At 44.3% G+C, this 24077-nt stretch overlaps 1 protein-coding gene across 6 annotated transcripts in view; it reads left to right on the top strand.

Annotated features, from left to right (window-relative positions):
- SPECC1L (sperm antigen with calponin homology and coiled-coil domains 1 like) overlaps positions 1-24077 on the top strand; it is a 148265-nt gene that overhangs the window by 82536 nt on the left and 41652 nt on the right. For all 6 annotated transcript variants that reach the window (XM_003806379.5, XM_055105856.2, XM_008953090.5 and 3 more), the window contains 3 exons: positions 10834-10917; positions 13053-13209; positions 16801-16903. In XM_003806379.5, coding sequence (XP_003806427.1) covers positions 10834-10917; positions 13053-13209; positions 16801-16903 — 344 coding nt within the window. The remainder of the gene's footprint in view (positions 1-10833; positions 10918-13052; positions 13210-16800; positions 16904-24077) is intronic.

Below are 24077 nucleotides of genomic sequence, written 5' to 3' on the forward strand. Positions count from 1 at the left end.
CTTTTGGGGGTGAGAAACTTGGCTCTCATTATCTACAATATATTTATGTATTTGTTCAACCTTACTATACATATACAAAGTTACTTAAGCCAGTTCCTTTTTCCCTACTCACTTCAGTTGGTCTGTCATGGTTTCGTAATGCAGTCAGATTAATTTGTCATAGTCTGCATTCTGTTCTCCTCCCCTTCTCTCCCTCCCTCCCCCCGTTCTGTTTTTTGTTTTTTTTTTTTAATTTACGTACAGTAAAATTTACACTATCTGGTATACAGTTTTGTGGGTTTTGACAAACACATAGCCATTTGTCTGTCATCATAGTTACACAGTTCTGTACACAAGAGTTCCATCACCCCCAAAATTCCTTCATGCTGCCCCTTTGTAGTCAACCCCTACCATACACCCCATTCCCTAGCAACCACTGATATGTTTTTCATCCCTATAGTTGTACCTTTTCTAGACTATCATATAAATCAAATCATACAGCATACAGCTTTTTTTTTAAAGTCTGGCTTCTCTCACTTGGCAGCATGTTTTCATTTTGCTGTTATTGGGCAGAGTGTTTTATAAATAAATATCAGTTAGATCTAGTTGGTTGTATTGTTCAAGTCTGGGTCTTCTGTATTTACTCATTTCTGTCTGCTCGTTTCTAGGAATTACTGAGAGAATAGTCTTGAACTCTGAAAGTCTAGTTGTGGATTTCTATTTCTCCTTTTAGTTCTATCAGGTTTTACCTCATGTATCTTAAAGTTCTTTTGGTAGATGCATACCCATTTGGGAATGTGTTATGTCTTCTTAGAGAACTAGCCCCTTTATTATTATTATATTTTTAAAATCTCTGATAATGTCCCTTGTTCTGAAGTCTTTCTTTTCTGATATTGACGTACCTACTCCAACCTTCTGTTAGTGCTTGCATGGTATATCTTTTTCCATCCTTTTAATTTATCTATGTCTTTAGATTTAAAGTAAGTTTCTTGTAGACAGTATATAGTTCAGTCTTTTTTATTCATTCTGACATTTTGTCTTTTAATTGGTGGATTTAGACCATTCTCGTTTAATATGATTATTATTATGGTTAGATTAAAATCTACCACCTTGTCGTGTTTTGTATTTGACCCATCTCTTCTGCTTCTTTTTCCTTTTTCTGCCTTCTCTTGGGTCCATTGACCATTTGTTATTACTTTGTTTTATCTCTCCTACTGACTTATTATTTGTATCCATTAAATTCTTTCAGTGGTTGCCTTAGGTTAGGGTTTGTCAGCCTTGCCCTTATTGGCGTCCACATAACTGTTGTGGGGGATTGTTTTATGCATTACAGGAAGTTTAGCAGTATCCCTGCTCTCTACCCACCAGAGTCCCTGTATCACCCCCATCTCCCCAGTTATGACAACCAAAAATGCCTCTAATTTTTGGTTGTCACAACTGGGGGAATGGGGGTGATACGCTAATAATCCCCTGGGGGCAAATTTGCCCACAGTTGAAAATCAGAGATACAGTTTTCACAGTTTTATTTGTCTAATTTCAGCAGAGAGATGGAAGCTATAAGAGAAAATCAAGTAGGAAATCCTAGCCAATCTTGCATATTGTCTGCCTTTTCCCTTAGAGACCTTGTTTCACTTAGTATCATGTTTTCAAGGTTCATCCATTTTGTGGCATGAAACAATTTCTTTTTAAGGCTGAGGCTGGAAACTGGCTCACACCTGTAATCCCAGCACTCAGGGAGGCCAAGGCAAGAAGATTGCTTGAGCCAGGAAGTTAAGACTAGCCTGAGCAACATAGTGAGACTTCATCTCTATAAAAATATAAAATGATATATTAATCGTAGTTATTTTAAATGCTTTATAGATAGTTCCAACATCCGTACCATTTGGTTTTATTGATTACTTTGTGTTCTGGTGTAATGAGCTGGGTATGTTGGCTTTTTCTTGGCTTTTTGTATATTTTACAATTCTTTATTGAAAGCTAGACATCTTACATGGATAGTAGTTGATTTTATGCCTTGAAATGGACACCTTTTTTCTTCTACTTAGGTCTTTAAATGTGGGAGTTTGAGTTAATCTGCTCAGGAGCTGGGCTGGGTTTGAGGTTTATTGTTGCTGTGATTACCCTCAGGGCAGAACAGGCTTCCAGTTTCTCCAGTAATACTTTGTGTTTAGAGCGTGGAATAGTTTTCCAGAGGGCTTTTCTTAATGCCTGCTCCAATTTCAGTTTTAGGCTGTCCTTTGCATTTCATCTCAGACAGAGAGCCGGTCTTACCCTCTTACAATGCTTTCAGCTGAGCTTTCCTATTTATTCATTCACAGAGGGCATATTTTCCTTTATAATACTGGTCACATTTGTAATAGCTGCCTTTAAGTTCTTTTCTGCCATTTCTAGGACATAGACCATGTTCAGGTAGGTTTCCATTTCTTTTTTTTTTTTTTTTTTTTTTTTTTTTTTAAAGTAGTCTTTTTTTTTTTTTTTTTTCTTTTTTATTGATCATTCTTGGGTGTTTCTCGCAGAGGGGGATTTGGCAGGGTCACAGGACAATAGTGGAGGGAAGGTCAGCAGATAAACAAGTGAACAAAGTTCTCTGGTTTTCCTAGGCAGAGGACCCTGCGGCCTTCCGCAGTGTTTGTGTCCCTGGGTACTTGAGATTAAGGAGTGGTGATGACTCTTAACGAACATGCTGCCTTCAAGCATCTGTTTAACAAAGCACATCTTGCACCGCCCTTAATCCATTCAACCCTGAGTGGATACAGCACATGTTTCAGAGAGCACAGGGTTGGGGGTAAGGTCACAGATCAACAGGATCCCAAGGCAGAAGAATTTTTCTTAGTACAGAACAAAATGAAAAGTCTCCCATGTCTACCTCTTTCTACACAGACACAGCAACCATCCGATTTCTCAATCTTTTCCCCACCTTTCCCCCCTTTCTATTCCACAAAACCGCCATTGTCTTCATGGCCCGTTCTCAATGAGCTGTTGAGTACACCTCCCAGATGGGGTGGTGGCCGGGCAGAGGAGCTCCTCACTTCCCAGTAGGGGCGGCCGGGCAGAAGCGCTCCTCACCTCCCGGACGGGGCGGCTGGCCGGGCGGGGGGCTGACCCCCCCCACCTCCCTCCCGGACGGGGCGGCTGGCCGGGCGGGGGGCTGACCCCCCACCTCCCTCCCGGACAGGGCGGCTGGCCGGGCAGAGGGGCTCCTCACTTCCCAGTAGGGGCGGCCGGGCAGAGGTGCCCCTCACTTCCCCGACGGGGCGGCTGGCCCGGCGGGGGGCTGACCCCCCCACCTCCCTCCCGGAGGCGGCAGCTGGCCGGGCAGAGGGGCTCCTCACTTCCCTGTAGGGGCGGCCGGGCAGAGGCGCCCCTCACCTCCCGGACAGGGCGGCTGGCCGGGCGGGGGGCTGATCCCCCCACCTCCCTCCCGGACGGGGCGGCTGGCCGGGCGGGGGGCTGACCCCCCCACCTCCCTCCCGGACGGGGCGGCTGGCCGGGCGGGGGGCTGACCCCCCACCTCCCTCCCGGACGGGGCGGCTGGCCGGGCGGGGGGCTGACCCCCCCACCTCCCTCCCGGACGGGGCGGCTGGCCGGGCGGGGGGCTGACCCCCCCACCTCCCTCCCGGACGGGGCGGCTGGCCGGGCGGGGGGCTGACCCCCCCACCTCCCTCCCGGACGGGGCGGCTGGCCGGGCGGGGGGCTGACCCCCCCACCTCCCTCCCGGACGGGGCGGCTGGCCGGGCGGGGGGCTGACCCCCCACCTCCCTCCCGGACGGGGCGGCTGGCCGGGCGGGGGGCTGACCCCCCCACCTCCCTCCCGGACGGGGCGGCTGGCCGGGCGGGGGGCTGACCCCCCCACCTCCCTCCCGGACGGGGCGGCTGGCCAGGCAGAGGGGCTCCTCACTTCCCAGAAGGGGCGGCCGGGCAGAGGCGCCCCTCACCTCCCGGATGGGGCGGCTGGCCAGGCGGGGGGCTAACCCCCCCACCTCCCTCCCGGACGGGGCGGCTGGCCGGGCTGGGGGCTGACCCCCCCACCTCCCTCCCAGACAGAGCGGCTGGCTGGGCAGAGGGGCTCCTCACTTCCCAGTAGGGGCGGCCGGGCAGAGGCGCCCCCCCCACCTCCTGGACAGGGCGGCTGGCCGGGCAGGGGGCTGATCCCCCCACCTCCCTCCCGGACGGGGCGGCTGGCCGGGCGGGGGGCTGACCCCCCCACCTCCCTCCCGGATGGGGCGGCTGGCCGGGAGGGGGGCTGACCCCCCCACCTCCCTCCCGGACGGGGCGGCTGGCCGGGCAGAGGGGCTCCTCACTTCCCAGTAGGGGCGGCCGGGCAGAGGCACCCCTCGCCTCCCAGACGGGGCGGCTGGCCAGGCGGGGGGCTGACCCCCCCACCTCCCTCCCGGACGAGGCGGCTGGCCGGGCAGAGGGGCTCCTCACTTCCCAGTAGGGGCGGCCGGGCAGAGGCACCCCTCGCCTCCCGGACGGGGCGGCTGGCCAGGCGGGGGGCTGACCCCCCCACCTCCCTCCCGGACGAGGCGGCTGGCCGGGCAGAGGGGCTCCTCACTTCCCGGTAGGGGCAGCCGGGCAGAGGTGCCCCTCACCTCCCGGACGGGGCGGCTGGCCAGGCGGGGGGCTGACCCCCCCACCTCCCTCCCAGATGAGGAGGGAGGACGCTCCTCACTTCTCAGACGGGGTGGCTGCCGGGCGGAGGGGCTCCTCACTTCTCAGACGGGGCGGTTGCCAGGCAGAGGGTCTCCTCACTTCTCAGACAGGGCGGCCGGGCAGAGACACTCCTCACATCCCGGACGGGGCGGCAGGGCAGAGGTGCTCCCCACATCTCAGACGATGGGCGGCCGGGCAGAGACGCTCCTCACTTTCCAGACTGGGCAGCCAGGCAGAGGGGCTCCTCACATCCCAGACGATGGGCAGTCAGGCGGAGACGCTCCTCACTTCCCAGACGGGGTGGCTGCCAGGCAGAGGCTGCAATCTCGGCACTTAGGGAGGCCAAGGCAGGCGGCTGGGAGGTGGTTGTAGCGAGCCGAGATCACGCCACTGCACTCCAGCCTGGGCGCCATTGAGCACTGAGTTAACGAGACTCCATCTGCAATCCCGGCACCTCGGGAGGCCGAGGCTGGCGGATCACTCGCGGTTAGGAGCTGGAGACCAGCCCAGCTGACACATCGAAACCCCGTCTCCACCAAAAAAATTCGAAAACCAGTCAGGCGTGGCGGCGCACGCCTGCAATCGCAGGCACTCGGCAGGCTGAGGCAGGAGAATCGGGCAGGGAGGTTGCAGTGAGCTGAGATGGCAGCAGTACCGTCCAGCTTCGGCTCGGCATCAGAGGGAGACCGTGGAAAGAGGGGAGAGGGGAGAGGGGAGAGGGGAGAGGGGAGACGGGGGAGGGGGGAGGGGAGAGGGGAGAGGGGAGAGGGGAGAGGGAGCTCTATCTACCACACAGTCCTTCTCTGAATCTCCATTTCTTTTGAGTATGGCTCACTTTCTTTTTTCTTTGTACATCTAGTAATTTTGAGTTGTGTCTTGGGTGTAAGGATCACATATTGTAGAGGTGTTTTGTTTTGTTTTTTTTTTGGTTTTTTTTTTTGAGGCAGAGTCTCACTCTGTCACCCAGGTTGGAGTGCAGTGGTGTGATCCTCACTCACTGCAGTCTCGACTTCCTGGGCTCAAGCTGTCCTCCCACGTCAGTCCCCCAAGTAGCTAGGGCTACAGGTGTGCACCACCATGTCCGGCTAATGTTTTTGTAGAGGTGGGGTCTTGCTGTGTTGCCCAGGCTGGTCTTAAACTCCTGGGCTCATGCTCCTCCTCCTGTGTCAGCTTCCTAGACTATTGGGATTACAGGTGAGAACCATTGCGCCTGGCTGAGAGACTTGATTCTATTATATTCCTCTGCAGAATATTGGTTTTTGTTTTAGCAAGCAGTTAACTTGGCTCACCTCAGACTCCAAACCCTCCCTGCAACTGAAATACCTGTTCAATTATTTTGTCCATAATTCAGCTCTTTGGAGCATGAGTACTTGTGGACTTCAGAAGTCAATGAAGGATTTGGACAGAGTTTATATACAAACTGTTGGCTCTGTTTTCGTGACTCTCCCTTTCTGGTATTTTCCCCACAGCCTCACTTTCCAACTGCTATGGTTGTCCCGGGATATGTCGTCTAGTTCTTCAAGACAGTAAGACTGGGTTTTCGACCAAATTTTAACTGCCCCACTTGGCCTCAATCACCAAAGCTTCTATTTTAAAATCTATTTACCTATAAGTTTGATTTGAGAAACAATAAAGGGAAAACTACCTGTAACTATTTATTTCTACAATTATAATTAACTAGCAGACCTAGCATGCCCATGTTATGTATCTGTCTGAAGTAATCAGAATGTATCTCTGTTTACGTTTATCCGCTTATCTGACCCCTGGATCTCCTCCTCTTAGACTTTGTCAGATGCTGTTGACCTTATGCTCTTGATGGTTTATTTCCTTCTCCTGTATCTTCAACTTTACCCTCTTTACCGGCTAGCTCCTTTCTGTCATTTAAAAATACATCTTTCCTTTGTTAAGAAAAAAAAAATATCCTCCCTCTGTTGCCCACCAGCTACTATACTTTCTTCCTTACTCTTGCTCAATTTCTCTCCACATCTTTCCTATCTCCCACTCCCTTCTCAGCACATTCTAATCTTACTTTTGTTCCCACCAGTGTATTAATTGCTCTGACCAAGATTACCAGTAACCTCCATGTCACCAAGTGCACTCCCACGCCATCACCTGTGTGCTTACAGTTTCGAAACAAAATATTCACATCAGACTTTTCTTCTGCACTCTCTCTCTCATTGCCTGGTCCACATCTTTCCCTGGGTATCTCAAAGGGTTCTCAAATTAAATGTGTTCACGTCTCTTCCTTCCATAATCCTCCTCACCTTTCTTACCTCTGTATGTGGTACCTCCTTCCTTTTTACCTTCATATCCATCTGTCGGCAAGTCTGTTGATTCTGCTGCATCAAAGAGCCCTTGAATCTGTGTACCTCGCATACTCACTGGTACCACCCAAGTCCAAGTCACCATCATCTCTTACCTGCACACTCTAACTCATTGTCCTGTATAAACCGTTACCCCTCTCCAATCTGCTGCAGCCAGAAAAATGCTAACGTGATAAAACCTCCATTGGCTCCCCTTTGCCAACTAGATAAAGTCCAAACGCCTTACCCTGGAGTTTGCCTGCGTGACTCTCGCTTGCCTGAGCTGGCCCCTCTGGCCTACCTTTGAAGGCTTACCTCACTCTACTCTTCCCCTCCCACTGAACATCACCACAGTGTCCTAGATTTCTTTGGGGGTATACTAAGCACTCAGTTGGGAACACTCTTTTTCTTCTAAGCTCTCCTTTGCCTGCATAAAGACTATTAATTATCCTTCTAATCTCAACTTTGCTGTCATTTCCTGAGGAGGCCTTTCCCGTTCTCCGCTCAAGACCAGGTCACATTGCCTGCTGTGTTCCCAGAACCCCTGGTACTTGTTTTTTCTTAGCATCCCTCACTCGTAATGACTTTTTGAATGCTTGCTTCTACTCTAGACCCCAAGTTCCATGAGAGCAAGTTTCCTGTCTCCTTTCTTTTTTTCTCTGACCTTTGCACCAAGCCAAGTGCCTGGCAAGTAGTGGACACCTAAATGATTTTTGTTTAATGAATGGATTAAGACAAGAATAGCTTTACATGGCAATAGAATAGAATCTGTTACTGTAAACATAATATCTCCTGCCTGCTACACTCAATTGTAATACACTAATCTTATTTCCTGAAGAGGGATAAACCAACAGTTTGACATGAACATTTAAGCCAGCCTACTTAGTAGAGTAGTAAATGGACCTGTGTTCTTACTGTGACAAGTGCCTCTGGGCAGATTTGATTCTCACAGTGGAAATACTTCATGAAATGGCAGCAGCCTGGATTGTGGCTGTTAAAATTTAACACAAATAATTTTTAAAACAATACCCTATTTGGGTTCTCAGTGCGTTTTTGTGTATTTTCAGAAAGTAAGTGTGAGGCTGCGACAGGGACAGTCTGTCAGATTGAGGCAGACTTGGATCCTTAACCATGCAGTAAGAAACAGACTCAGCCAGCGTTGGGCACATGTATCAGCAATACATTTCATGAACTTTTTTTTTTTTGCAATTGTGCTTATAGTGTGTATTGTAAGAGAGAAAATTTAGATAACTTAGACAGTTTTCATGTAGGGAATGACCAGGGCTTATGCCTGTGTCCATAGCAAGCACCTTCTTTTGATTTATTTGTCTTTTCAACCTTCGTTTTCACTTTCTTAGCTTGCTGTGTTCTTCTTTGGGAGACTAAAATTTTTTAGGGAAATAACCACGGTGTCAAAATTATAGAATGGAAAATTTGATTAAATGTAAAACATTGATTTTTGTTTCCTACTATTTCCATGTTCTTTTGCCTTTGTTTTGTCTGTCAGATTTTGGGCATAATATACTCTTCCTTTACGGGTAAATGCCAACTGCCAACAGAGTTCAGAATTCTGTGATGCTTGCTTATGGGTTGTTTACACAGAGATGATGTTTGTTCAAGATAAGAACACTGTAGGGACTCTTAAGCTATATACATCCCATCTTTATTAAGCTCATCCTTCCACTCCCCTAGGCCTCCAAAGTAGCAAATAATTATAACCAAATGTTCCTCATACCCTTAGAAAATAAATTTTAGCCGGACTTGGTGGCTCATGCCTGTAATCCCAGCACTTTGGGAGGCCAAGATGGGAGGATTGCTTTAGCTTAGGAGTTCAAGATTAGCCTGGGCAAGATAGTGAGACCTCATCTCTGCAAAAAATTCGCCAGAAGTGGTGGTGCATACCTATAGTCCCAGCCCTTCAAGAGGCTGAGGTGGAGGATCACTTGAGCCTGAGAAGTCAAGGTGGCAGTGAGCCAAGATCACGCCACTGCACTCTAGCCTGGGCAACAGAGCAAGGTCCTGTCTTAGAAATAAATAAATAAATAAAAAATAAAAAGAGGCTGGGTGAAATGGCTCACTCCTGTAATCCCAGCACTTTGGCCAACATAGCAAAACCCTGTCTCTACTGAAAATACAGAAACAAGCCTGGTGTGGTGGCAGGCACCTGTAATCCCAGCTACTCAGGAGGCTGAGACGGGAGAATCGCTTGAACCCAGGAGGCTTAAGAGTTTGAGACCAGCCTGGGCAACATGGTGAAACCTCGTCTCTACAAAAAATACAAAAATTAGTCAGGTGTGGTGGCTCACACCTGTAGTCCCAGGTAGTTGGGAGGCTGAGGCAGGAGGATCACTTGAGCCTGGGAGGCAGAGGTTGCAGCGAGCCAAGATTGCACCACTGCACTTCAGCCTGGACAATAGAGAGAAATCCTGTTCCCCCCTCTCCTGCCCCCTCCAAAAAAACAAAAAACGAGAGAGAGAGAAAGAAGAAGAAGAGGAAGAGGAAGGAGGAGAAGGAGGAGGAAAAAGAAGAAAAAAGAAGAGAAAAGAAAAGAAATTTTGGAGTGCAGAATATATGTTATCCTTAAGAGATAGCATGATATGCCATTACTTTTAACATCATTATATTTTTAGGAGGGATCATGTTTAAATTGTCAGTTCTTAAAAAGGATTGGTGGACATTCTTGGCTGAGAGTCTTCATTACATACAAGGTTTGGTGTTTTTCTTAGCCCAGTCACACACCAGCCCGTGACCAGAAAGAACAATTCTGGTTGTCCTTGTGACTGCCTCTCTGTGTCCTGGTCTGAAGAGTCTTGTCGGGCTGTAGCCCTAGGTAAGAAGTGTGCAGGAAGAGAGTCAGCAGGACAACTCCGGTCTGTGTTTGGTGGGGGCTGGCGGGGAAGCAGGTCCTGGGGAAGTGATGTTCAACTGAGACCTGAAGGGTGATCAGGTTAGCCAGGATTAGGAGGGAATAGAGGAGGAGGTGAGGGGACAGCTGGTGCCAATGCCCAAGGAACTAAAGGAACTCCCAGGACAGCTTGTGTTTAGAGAAGAAGGGAGGAGTAGAACAAGGTGAGGCTGCAAATGGAGATGGTCGAAGCAATATCTGATTGTGTCCTTCCCTGAAGGCTCAAAAATGTTTGATGCTTCCTTGTTGCCCTCAGACTAAAGTCCACATGCCAGGTAATGAAGGTTTTCCTTAATCAGCCTCATCCTCCTTTAAAGCCCCTTTCCCTGCTGTCCTATTTGTTTTCCACATACCCTATGTTTTAGCCATACTTAGCCTTTATTATTCTCTAACTTGAATGTGTTTGTACTTTTCTCTGACTGTTGTTGGCTAAAATCTACTTCCCCACCTCTTTTCAGTAAGGCCCAGCTTAATGTCATTGGTTTTTTCGAAGCCTACCCTGCTGCCTGAAATCAAAGAGAATGTCTTCTCTGTGGTTTGATAATACTTTTGTCATTCTGTTACTCTAATTATGCCATCCTGACTTGTCTGTGGTTGTATATATTAGTATGTGTAGTTTCCACACTAACTGTAGGCACATGAAGGCAAAGCTTTCATTTAGTTTGTAGCGTAGACCTACTTGCAGTAGAGGATCTTTGAATTTTGGTGGAATTGCATCAAACAGGTAAGTGGCAGCCCAGGATTCAGAAGTATTCGTCTGTGTGGGGCGTCTCATTCCTAGAGATAAAACATTGAATGGAATGTTCTACTGTGTTCTCTGTATACGTGAGTTGTTTTGGATAAACAGACTATGGGAAATTGTTGAAGTTCCCTGGATTGGGAAGAAGGATGAGCTTCAAGGCTGAAAGGAGTAAAACTCACCTTCTTTGTACCTTTATTACTTTAAAGTTCAGCATCAGATTTCTTTATTGGGATTCTTTCTACTTTGTACAGAGCATCTGTTAAGAACATCTTCAGCCAGCCGGCCTGCTTCCCTGCCGAGAGGGCCTGCGATGGAAAGTGCCAAGACCCTCTCAGGTGATGACTTTCATCTGAATTTTTGTTGTATTTGTTGTTTTTTAGAGACAGGATCTCACTATGTTGCCCAGGCTGATCTCAAACTCCTGGCCTCAAGCTATGCTCTCACTGGCCTCAAGCTGTCCTCTCACCTTGGCCTTCCAAAGTGCTGGGATTACAGGTGTGAGCCACTGTGCCCGGCCTAGCTGGGCTTTAAATCAATTGGAAGTCCTGTGCTCAGCTAAAATTACCATCCCAAAGCCTTTCTGTGTGTGTGTTCTTCAGATTCTTTCTCAGTCTATTTCCTCTATTTTGTATAAAGTTCTGAGAGGTTTTCTCATCCAGTTACCTAGCACACCACTTAAAAGAAACTACTGATTTAAGGACTATAAAGAATTGACATTGAACGAAAAAAACATAATTATAAAATTATGCTAGAAATATATAAGCATGTCATTTAAAGATCATATAACAGGAGAAAATATTTGTGCCCTCTGGATCTTTAAGGGCATTGCTTTACTAATGCAGAGTTACATTCTGCTTGTGGTTATCCTAAAATCATTGAGAAAATTTTAGCCAGTAAAGTGGGCGGTGGGGGTGGGGGTGGGGGTGGGAGTGGGGGGGCGGCAGTTTTTAGTAATCAGGGGAAAACAATTACTGACATGTAACATGGATTGCATTAAATCAGCCCAGGAATGATAGAGTTAATGGCGCCTGCAGATCCACCTTCTTCTGAGGTGAGAAAGAATCTGAGGTCAGGAACTTTGTCGACTGTGTGACTTGTCACTGTGCTCAGCCCTGCGTTCTGAGCACCTGGCAATACTCAGTGCTGCCTTTAGAAAGCTGCTGTTGTGGATCTGGTACCAGTGGCTGAAGTGCCTACTCCCACTGAACAGTTCTCAGAACATTTTGTAATTCTAATGAGATAGTACAGTGGCTTACTATGCCAGACTTCAGAATAGGACATTTGCAAAAGATTGTTACTATTTCCCAACAGTTGACTTGATATGTTTTGGTTTTCTGTCTTATTGATTTAGTTTTTTAAAATGTGCCCTGAGGCCAGTTGCGGTGGCTCATGCCTGTAATCCCAGCACTTTGGGATGCCTAGGTGGGCGGATCACCTGAGGTCAGGAGTTCGAGACCAGCCTGGCCAACATGGCAAAACCCTGTCTCTACTGAAAATACAAAAATAAGCCTGGCATGGTGGCAGGCGCCTGTAATCCCAGCTAGTCAGGAGGCTGAGGCAGGAGAATCACTTGAACCCAGGAAGCAGAAGTTGCAGTAAGCCGAGATGCGCCACTGCACTCCAGCCTGGGTGACAGAATGAGACTCCCTCTCAAAAAAAAAAAAAAAAAAAAAAGTGCCCTGAGCTAGCATTACATGTAGCCCTGTAATAAATCATGTCTTTCCTTTCTGTCCCTTTAACAGTGTTTTTGGCTGAATTTAGAAGGGTTGTATTGATTTGAATTGTGTGTGTTGGGCAGAGCTGAGTAGTTACAAGTCTGATTATAATTAGCCTTTGGTTTTTAGTTGTATTTGTAATTAAACAGATGTTTATGTAGTACTCACTATGTGCTTGGTAGGTACTGTGAGGGTTATAGAGATGGATAAGGCACACTCCTTGTCTATAAGGAATATGGAGTTCAGTGCATATTTCAACTATGCCTTTTCACAGTTTTTTTGTTTGTTTGTTTTTTGTTTTTGAGATGGAGTCTCTCTCTGTCGCCCAGGCTGGAGTGCAGAGTGGCGCAGTCTTGGCTTACTGCAACCTCCACCACCCGGGTTTAAGCAATTCTCCTGCCCCAGCCTCCCATGTAGCTGGGATTACAGGCATGCACCACCATGCCTGGCTAATTTTTGTATTTTTAGTAGAGACAGGATTTCACCATGTTGGCCAGGCTGGTCTGGAACTCCTGACCTCAAGTGGTCTGCCTGCCTCGGCCTCCCAAAGTTCTGGGATTATAGGCGTGAGCCACTGCACCTGGCCTCACAGTTTTTTCAATGGAAAAATAAGAAATACTTTCCAGTTATCAATATTAGTTTTTCCTCCTGTATGGTAATATCTGTTGTTTTTGGAACCTTCAGAAAAAAAAAAGTCTCAAGAACTCAGTCTAAAATGTTTTTGCTATAGAGTGCATAATGACTATTTCTCACAGTGTCTCGACGAAGTAGTGAAGAAATGAAACGGGACATTTCTGCACAGGAGGGAGCGTCGCCAGCCTCTCTGATGGCTATGGGAACCACGTCTCCACAGCTTTCCCTGTCCTCTTCTCCAACGGCATCTGTGACTCCCACCACCCGAAGCCGAATAAGGTAGAGAACAGTTAATATTCATGCATTTCGTGTGTACCTTTCCTGGCCTTTTGACAGTAAATGATCAAGTTGTAAAATGATGGCATTTGAGCACTGTGATTTTTCTTTTTCTGTGTGTTGTTTGCTAATCTTTCTTATATCCAGAATTGGGTAAATGGTATAGAAGACACTGACAAAGTAAAAATGATAGTTCCTTTCCTCAAGCAGCTGTATCTTTTTTTTTTTTTTTTTAGAGAATGGTTGCATGCAAAAGGAAGTATTATGAAATTTAAATACCGAGGAATGGGTGGAGTGTTAGGGAAGGCATCCCAGAAGGTTAGAATTTGAGTGGGGCCTCGAAGGTTGTAGACAGGGAGGGTGGGGGGCATGATTGGCAAGGTCAGTAACTTGAGGGGATGCACCAAAGGGATTAGTAAGTGAGGAGTATGGAGGGGGATGCTGTAGGTAGGTGGTTCTATAGATTCAGTAGACTGATACAGAAGGCCAGAAGAAGGTGTACCTACCATATCAAGGAACTGTAGAAGAAAAGATTGACTAGGCAGGGGATGGCAAAGTGATGGAACTTTTCTTTTTTTTTTTTTTTGAGATGGAGCCTCGCTGTCGCCCAGGTTGGAGTGCAGTGGCGCGATCTCGGCTCACTGCAGGCTCAGCCCCCCGGGGTTCATGCCATTCTCTTGCCTCAGCCTCCCGAGTAGCTGGGACTACAGGCGCCTGCCACCTCGCCCAGCTAATTTTTTGTGTTTTTAGTAGAGATGGGGTTTCACCGTGTTAGCCAGGATGGTCTCGATCTCCTGACCTCGTGATCCACCCGCCTCGGCCTCCCAAAGTGCTGGGATTACAGGTGTGAGCCACCGCGCCCGGCCTGGAACTTCTTTAAAGTCAAATTGAGTCACTTTGATGTAGTAGAAGCTATAAAGTGGTGTAAATAAATTATCATGTCTGGATCAGTGTGATAACAGTGGAAAAGAGGTGAAGAGAGGGTTGGACCCAGATTTTTCATAAAGAAAGGTGATTTCAGTAACAGATCTTTATAAAAGGAATGCAAGAATGGATGATATCAAAGATGGCTGTGTTTGTTTACACTGGGAGTCTGGGAACGTGGTGCTACATTAATAATTGATAAAAAGTACATGAAAATCTAAGTTTATATTTTATTCATAGTTCTCTTAGGACTAAGAGGTATTAAGAACTTGGGGGAAAAACAGATGTCAAAAATTTAGCATACGTTGTTTATAGGGATGAAGAAAATTGTTGGCAAGCATTAAGAATAATTAAAGGAAGCAGCCGGGTGTGGTGGCTCAAGCCTGTAATCCCAGCACTCTGGGAGGCCGAGGTGGGCAGATCACTTGAGGTCAGCAGTTCGAGATCAGCCTGGCCAACATGGTGAAACCCCATATGTACTAAAAATACAAAAATTAGCCTGATCTGGTTTTGCGCACCTGCAGTCTCAGCTACGTGGGAGGCTGAGGCACTAGAATCGCTTGAACCTGGGAGCCAGAGTATGCAGTGAGCGAGATCGTGCGACTGCACTCCAGCCTGGGCTTCAGAGTGAGACTCTGTCTTAAAAAAAGTGACTTTTATGTTGAGCCGTGACAACTTTTTGTTTGTTTTTTGTTTTTGATGTGCCTTTTTGCATCCATTCACATAACTGTGTCTTTCTCTTTCCCTGTGGTTTAGTGATAGTATAACAAACTTCTTGGAATCCTTTAAAGCAAGCTTCTCCAACCCGCAGCCCAGGACAGCTTTGAATGCGGCCCAACACAAATTTGTAAACTTTCTTAAAATATTATGAGATTTTTTTTTTGCAATTTTTTTTTAGCTCATCCGCTATTGTTCATGTCAGTGTACTTTATGTGTGGCCCAAGACAATTCTTCTACTTCCATTGTGGCCCAGGGAAGCCAAAAGATTGGACGTCCCTGCTTTATTTAAAGCAAAGCAGGAATGTTACAGGCTGACACACAAAAATGTATATTTCCTTCAAGGAGGCAGTCTAACTGCACATAGAAAAGTAGTATTTTTCCTTTTGGTTCTTAGAGCAATAAAAATTGGTACTATTTCAAGGCTCCTCTCAATTAGAAAAGCTTCTGTTGTAAATGTGTCCTCTTTGATTTCCTAGCGCACTTTGGAGGGTCAATACTAACAGAATAAATATACTGAGGAATACTAAGCTGCTTGTAACATATGAACCTTTAGGATATTTATTGGGCTGCTAAGTTCACAGAACATGGGACTAGAGTCTCCACTTTGCTATAATCACTGAAAAATAGGCCAGTCTTTTAAGCACAGGCTACTAGTCAAGCTGCCGGTTACATTACACAGCACTCCCTTTCTCTGGGTATTCCTTGGTGTTCTGTTCCACTTCCAGAGTGTGACCAAAAGGGAAGATACGGTGCAGAATGAGTAGAATTGGAAGTCTTCCCTGCCCCTTCACCAGGGGTGATTGCAAAACCTTTTTTGATTAAAGGTCTGGCCTAAGGCAGGATATTTATTTTGACTGCAAGGCAGTTGACAATGCCATAAAGTACCCTACATAGAATTTTTAAAAAATGAATCATATGTATAGCCACGGAATTTTAACCCCCCCAAACTTCTACAGTGGTTTTACTTATTATCATATAGTAAACTCTGAGGTTCCTTGGGATAGGGGCCCTGTGTTGTTCACCTTCAATTGCCTACTGCCTGCACATTGCCTGGCACGATGGTGCTCCATAAGGAGATGGTGAATAAGTGAGCTTACAGAGAAATTCCATTTTTGAGCAAGGCAAAATTCTAACTGCCTAAAGTCAAAAAACAGTGTACAACATAGAACTAAATACATCTGAGACATTTCATGGAAGTTACAAATATTGTTCATGTTTATTGCCATCTTTTGTCTGCTTCCCCCCATTGTAGACTTCTTAAAGGCAAGAACTATTATGCCTTAGAATCCTGCACCTTGCATAACCTTACCGTGTATATTTTACAATAAGTAATTTTTTAAAATGATGAGATGGTAAAGGACATAAACGGTTATTTTATTTTATTATTATTATTTGAGACAGTGCCACTCTTGTTGCCCAGGCTGGAGTGCAATGGCGTAATCTCAGCTGCAACCTCCATCTCTAGGGTTCAAGTGATTCTCCTGCCTCAGCCTCCCAAGTAGCTGGGATTACAGACACCCGCCACCATGCCCAGCTAATTTTTATATTTTTATATTTTTATTAGCGATGAGGTGTCACCATGTTGGCCAGGCTGATCTCAAACTCCTGACTTCAGGTGATCTCTCTGCCTCAGGCTCCCAAAGTGTTGGGATTACAGGCGTGAGCCACAGCGCCCGGCACATTTTAATTTTAAATGCACTTTGTACTGTCTTTGCCACTTTCCATGTGGGTGATTTTTATAGAGTCCCTTTCTTCAGTTAGCAAAGAATTCTGACAACAGTGCATCTATGGGGCCATAAACTAAAAATCAAATGTATGAAAAACTATGTCTTGCCTTTGTATTGCCTTACCATGTACATTTCCCCTGTTTAAAAATGCAAACTTTAATACTTTTCTCTTATTCTGGTGCCCAAACAAAAAATATTTCAACTTTGAGTTACTTGTTTTCAGAGAAGAAAGGAAAGACCCTCTCTCAGCATTGGCCAGAGAATATGGAGGATCAAAGAGGAACGCCTTGCTGAAGTGGTGTCAGAAGAAAACAGAAGGCTATCAGGTAATCATATGATTCTTCTGTCCCATGTGAGTAATTGGCAGACCAACTGCTGGAGTGTCGTAGCTTACTACGTGTCACACATTAGAAATAAGTCCTGACCTGGCATGGTGGATCACACCTGTAATCCTAACACATTGGGAGGCTGAGGCGGATGGATCACTTGTGCCCAGGAGTTCAAGCCTGGGCAACATGGCAAAACCCTGTCTCTACAAAAATAAAAATAATAATAAGCTGGCATGGTGGTGTGTGGCTGGAGTCCCAGCTACTTGAGAGGCTGAGGTGGGAGGATCACTTGAGCCTGGGAGGCAGAGGCTGCTGTGAGCTGATAAAAGAAGAAATGATGAGTCCTATACAAAATGTTAGGAACACATTCTCAAAGTCCAGCCATAACTTGACTATCACTTGGGTGAAATAAGTTTGTTACCTTTCCACAGTACCCAATATTTCCAATATTACTCATCTGTTGTAGCACTTTCTTACTTAAGTCCAGGTTAAATGCTTTTTTTAAGTTACGTTAAATATAACTTTGGAGAGCTGACTCTAATTCTCCATACAAAAGGGAAACCTGTAGAATTCATCCATTCTGCTAAAAAATACAATTTTGATTTCTAGTGTCCTCACATACAGTATTAGTTACAGAGATTCTCCCCAGCTTGCAGCTGGTACTCTTGATTGCATTTCATGCTTTGGCACAAATGCACAGAAGTACAACACAAAAAGGGAATGGAGTTCTATGTTCCTGATCTCTTCACATTAGACTTCATCTCACCAAAATGGCATAAAAGGTGTAGCTACAACATTTGCATACAAATTTCATGCAAAAGAGGTAATAACATTAGTAGAGGAAAAGAACATCTGCCATTAACAGGTCACTTTTGGATGAATTTGTACATGACTTTAAGTGATGATCCTCAACTCATTTAAGATTAAAGAGCCAAGCATATTGCAGTGGACATACAGAAAAGTCATGATAATCATTGAGGATTTACTAAGACTCTCCATGGCTCAGCTTCAAGCCAGTGGCAAGTAAAAAAGAGAAGAGAAAATAATTTAAAAAAAGAATCTCCATGCCAGCTTCCACTGGCTAACAAAGGAGATAAGTAGTGTTGGCAAAGATGTGGAGAAATGGGTAGGCTTATGTTTTGTTGGAGGGGACCTATAAAATGTTGTAACTGCTGTGGAAAATAGTATGGCAGTTCCTCAAAAAAGTAAACAGAATTACCATATGATCTGGCAGTTCCACTTCTGGAAAATTCCACTTCTAGGAAAGCAGAGACTTGGAGAAATATTTTAGGCACACCCATTTTTGTGGCAGTGTTATTCACAGTAGCCAAAAAGTGGAAGCAACCCAAGTGTCTGTCGATAGAAGAATGGATAAACAACCTGTGGTATATAATACAATGGAATACCATTCTTCCTTAAAAAGGAAGGAAATTCTTACACATGCTACAACACGATGCACACTAAAGACATTGTGCTAAATGAAACAAGCCATATACAAAAGGGCTAATACTACATGATTCTAATTATATGGAATACCTAGAGTTAGTAATATTTATAGAGACAAAAAGTAGAATGATGGTTGCCAGCGGCTGGGGGAGGGAAAAAAGAAAGGGGGTGGGTACACAGTTTAGTTTTACAAAATGAAAAAAGTACTAGAGATGGATGGTGGTGATGGTAGCACAATCATATGAATATACTTAATGCCACTGAACCGTATAATTAAAGATGGTTAAAATGATTTTTTATGTATATTTACCACGATAATAAAACTCCACTGCAAAAAGAAAAAAAAAGAAAGATTGAGATAAGACCAGATAGAAAACCAGCAAGGGAATAGAAGACTTGAATAGTACTGTATACCAACCAGACCTAAAGACATTATACAACACTGCACCCAATAATAGCAGAATACACATTCTTCTCTCAGGTGCACATGGAAGATTGCAGGTTAGGCCATATGTTAGGTCATAAAACTAGTCTCATTAAATTTAAAAAGACTGAAATTGGCCAGATGTGGTGGCTCGTGCCTGTAGTCCCAGTATTTTGTGAGGCCAAGATGAGAGGATCACTTGAGCCCAGTAGTTTGAGACCAGCCTGGGCAGCATCGGGAGGCCCTATCTCTACAAAGATTAAAATGAAATAAATAAAAAGATTGAAAGCATTTAAATTTTCTTCATTTTTTTCTGATCACAATGAAAGATTAGAAATTAGTAGCTGAAGGAAAATTGGAAAATAAGTGAAAATTAAAGCACACACTCTAACCAGTGGGTCAAAAAATTAATCACAAGGGAAATTAGAAAATGCTCTGAGAACAAAAATGAACGCAGCATACCAAAATTTATGGGAGGCAGCGAAAGCAGTTCTCAAGGGGATTGACATTGATTGATTGATTGATTGATCGATTGAGAGACAGAGTCTCATTCTGTCGCCCAGGCTGGACTGCAGTGCTGCGACCTTGGTTCACGGCAGGCTCCGGCTCCCGGGCTCAAGTGATTCTTCTGCCTCAGCCTCTCAAGTAGCTGGGATTACAAACGTGTGCTATCATGCCCGGCTAATTTTTGTATTTTAGTAGAGACGAGGTTTCGCCATATTGGCCAGGCTGGTCTTGAATTCCTTACCTCAGGTAATCTGCCTGCCTCAGCCTCCGAAACTGCTGGGATTACAAGCATGAGCCACCGCGCCCGGTCTCAAAGGGAAATTTATAAACACCCACCTTTACAAAGAAGAAAGATCTCAAAGCAGTAATCTAAGTTTCTTCCTTAAGGAAGTAGACCAATAACAGGCTCTGAAATTGAGGCAATAATTAATAGCTTACCAACCAAAAAAAGTCCAAGACCAGATGGATTCACAGCCGAATTCTGCCAGAGGTACAAGGAGGAGCTGGTACCATTCATTCCGAAATTATTCCAATCAATAGAAAAAGAGGGAATCCTCCCTAACTCATTTTATGAGGCCAGCATCATCCTGATACCAAAGCCTGGCAGAGACACAACAAAAAAAGAGAATTTTAGATCAATATCCCTGATGAACATTGATGCAAAAATCCTCAATAAAATACTGGCAAACCAAATCCAGCTGCGGCTGGATCCACCATGATCATGTGGGCTTCATCCCTGGGATGCAAGGCTGGTTCAACATACGCAAATCAATAAACGTAATCCAGCATATAAACAGAACCAATGACAAAAACCATATGATTATCTCAATAGATGCAGAAAAGGCCTTTGACAAAATTCAACAACACTTCATGCTAAAAACTCTCAATAAATTAGGTATTGATGGGACGTATCTCAAAATAATAAGAGCTATCTATGGCAAACCCACAGCCAATATCATACTGAATGGGTAAAAACTGGAAGCATTCCCTTTGAAAACTGGCACAAGACAGGGATGCCCTCTCTCACCACTCCTATTCAACATAGTGTTGGAAGTTCTGGCCAGGGCAGTCAGGCAGGAGAAAGAAATAAAGGGTATTCAGTTAGGAAAAGAGGAAGTCAAATTGTCCCTGTTTGCAGATGACATGATTGTATATCTAGAAAACTCCATCATCTCAGCCCAAAATCTCCTTAAGCTGATAGGCAACTTCAGCAAAGTCTCAGGATACAAAATCAATGTGCAAAAATCACAAGCATTCTTATACACCAATATCAGACAAACTGAGAGCCAAATCATGAGTGAACTCCCATTCACAATTGCTTCAAAGAGAATAAAATACCTAGGAATGCAACTTAGAAGGGACATGAAGGACCTCTTCAAGGAGAACTACAAACCACTGCTCAATGAAATAAAAGAGGATACAAACGTTCCATGCTCATGGGTAGGAAGAATCAATATCGTGAAAATGGCCATACTGCCCAAGGTAATTTATAGATTCAATGCCATCCCCATCAAGCTACCAATGACTTTCTTCACAGAATTGGAAAAAACTACTTTAAAGTTCATATGGAACCAAAAAAGGCCTGCATTGCCAAGTCAGTCCTAAGCCAAAAGAACAAAGCTGGAGGCATCATGCTACCTGACTTCAAACTATACTACAAGGCTACGGTAACCAAAACAGCATGGTACTGGTACCAAAATAAGAGATATAGACCAATGGAATGGAACAGAGCCCTCAGAAATAATGCCGCATATCTACAACCATCTGATCTTTGACAGACCTGACAAAAACAAGAAATGGGGAAAGGATTCCCTATTTAATAAATGGTGCTGGGAAAACTGGCTAGCCATATGTAGAAAGCTGAAACTGCATCCCTTCCTTACACTTTATGCAAAAATTAATTCAAGATGGATTAAAGACTTAAATGTTAGACCTAAAACCATAAAAACCCTAGAAGAAAACCTAGGCAATACCATTCAGGACATAGGCATGGGCAAGGACTTCATGTTTAAAACACCAAAAGCAATGGCAACAAAAGCCAAAATTGACAAATGGGATCTAATTAAACTAAAGAGCTTCTGCACAGCAAAAGAAACTACCATCAGAGTGAACAGGCAACCTACAGAATGGGAGAAAATTTTCGCAATCTACTCGTGACAAAGGGCTAATATCCAGAATCTACAATGAACTCAAACAAATATACAAGAAAAAAAAAATCCCATCAACAAGTGGGCGAAGGATGTGAACAGACACTTCTCAAAAGAAGACATTTATGCAGCCAAAAGACACATGAAAAAATGCTCATCATCACTGGCCATCAGAGAAATGCAAATCAAAACCACAATGAGATACCATCTCACACCAGTTAGAATGGCGATCATTAAAAAGTGAGGAAACAACAGGTGCTGGAGAGGATGTGGAGAAATAGGAACACTTTTACACTGTTGGTGGGACTGTAAACTAGTTCAACCATTGTGGAAGTCAGTGTGGTGATTCCTCAGGGATCTAGAACTAGAAATACCATTTGACCCAGCCATCCCATTACTGGGTATATACCCAAAGGATTATAAATCATGCTGCTATAAAGACACATGCACACGTATGTTTATTGCAGCACTATTCATAATAGCAAAGACTTGGAACCAAGCCAAATGCCCAAGAATGATAGACTGGATTAAGAAAATGTGGCACATATACACCATGGAATACTATGCAGCCATAAAAAATGATGAGTTCATGTCGTTTGTAGGGACACGGATGAAGCTGGAAACCATCATTCTCAGCAAACTATCGCAAGGACAAAAAAAAACAAACACTGCATGTTCTCACTCATAGGTGGGAATTGAACAGTGAGAACACATGGACACAGGAAGGGGAACATAACACACAGGGGCCTGTTGTGGGGTGGGGGGAGGGGGGAGGGATAGCATTAGGAGATATACCTAATGTTAAATGACGAGTTGATGGGTGCAGCACACCAGCATGGCACATGTATACCCATGTAACTAACCTGCATGTTGTGCACATGTACCCTAAAACCTAAAGTATAATTTAAAAAAAAAAGGAAGTAGAAAAAAGATAAGCTAAACCCAAAATAAGCAGAAGGAAGGAAATAAAGATTAGAGCCAAAATAAATAAAATAGAAAATAGAAAAACAATAGAGAAGATCAATGAAAAAAAAAATGGGTTCTTTGAAAAGATAAATTGACAAACCTCTAAGTAGATAGATAAAAAGAAAACGAAGACTAAAGTTAACAAAATCAGGAATAAAGGGACGTTACTAATGACCTTAAGAAATAAAAAGGATTAAAATGGAATACTGTGAACAATGAATGCCAAAAATTGGATAACTTAGATGATATGGACAAATTCCTAGAAACATTAACTATCAAAATGGACTCAAGAAGCAAGAACATCTGGAGAGACAAATAACAACTAATGAGATTGAATTAGTAATCAAAATACTTCCAGCAAAGAGAAGCCCAGGACCAGATTACTTTACTGGTTAATTCTTCCAAATTTTAGAAGAGGAATTAATAGCAATACTTCTCAAACTCTTCCAAAAATCAAAGAAAATATTACTTCCTAACTCATTCTGTGAGGCCATCATTACTCTCATACCAAAAACGGAAAAAGATATTACAAAAAAAAGAAAACTGTAAAAGCCCTCGACAAAATAATGACAATATCCAGCAGTATATTAAAGAGGATTATACACCCCGACCAAGTGTTCTTTATCCCAGCAATGCAAGGTTGGTTCAACATATGAAAATGAATTAATACTGTAATACCATATTATTAGAATAAAGGGGAAAAAACCCACATGATCATCTCACTAGACACTGTAAAAGCATTTGGTAAAATCCAGCAGCCATTTATGATTTTAAAAACTAGGAATAAAAGGTAATTTTCTCAATCTAATAAAGGGTACCTATGAAAACCCACAGTTGGCTGGGCACAGTGGCTTATGCCTGTAATCCCAGTACTTTGGGAGGCCAAGGCGGGTGATCAGTTGAGGCCAGGAGTTCAAGACCAACCTAGGCAACATGCAAAACTCCATCTTTACTAATACAAAAACTAGCCAGGTGTAGTGGCACACACCTGTAATGCCAGCTACTTGGGAGGCTGAGACATGAGAATCACTTGAACCTGCGAGGTGGAGGTTGCAGTGAGCCGATAACACACCACTGCACTCCAGCCTGGGTGACAGAGTGAGACTCTGTCTCAAAAAAAAAAAAAAAAAAACCCCACAGCTTTAACATTATACTTAATGGTGAAGACTGAAAGCTTTCCCCTTAAGATCAGGAACAAGAAAGAATGTCATTTATCACCATTTCTATTCAACATTTTTCTGCAAGTTCTAGCTAAGACAGACAAGAAAAAAAGAAAGAAAAGGCATCCAGATAGGAAAAAAAGCAAAATGATCTCTATTTGCAGATGATGTGATTTATGTCTAGATTTTTTAAAGAGATAGGGTCTCACTATGTTGCCCAGTCTAGGTTCAGACTTCTGGGCTCAAGTGGTCCTCCCACTTCCAACATCGTGAGTAGCTGGGACTACAGGTGTAGGCCATCACATCCAGCTTATATCTAGAAAACCTTTAAGAATTCACATAAAAACTGTTGGAACTAGTAAATCCAGAAAAGTTGAAGATGCAAGATCAGTATACAAAACTCACTTGCATTTACATATAGTAACAGTAAATTAAAACATTTCCATTTATAGCAGCATCAAAAAGAATAAACTATTTAGGAATAAATTTAACCAAGGAGGCACAAGTCTAATACACTGAAA

Source organism: Pan paniscus, chromosome 23, assembly GCF_029289425.2.
Source record: "Pan paniscus chromosome 23, NHGRI_mPanPan1-v2.0_pri, whole genome shotgun sequence".
In the NCBI taxonomy this organism is placed as follows: domain Eukaryota; kingdom Metazoa; phylum Chordata; class Mammalia; order Primates; family Hominidae; genus Pan; species Pan paniscus.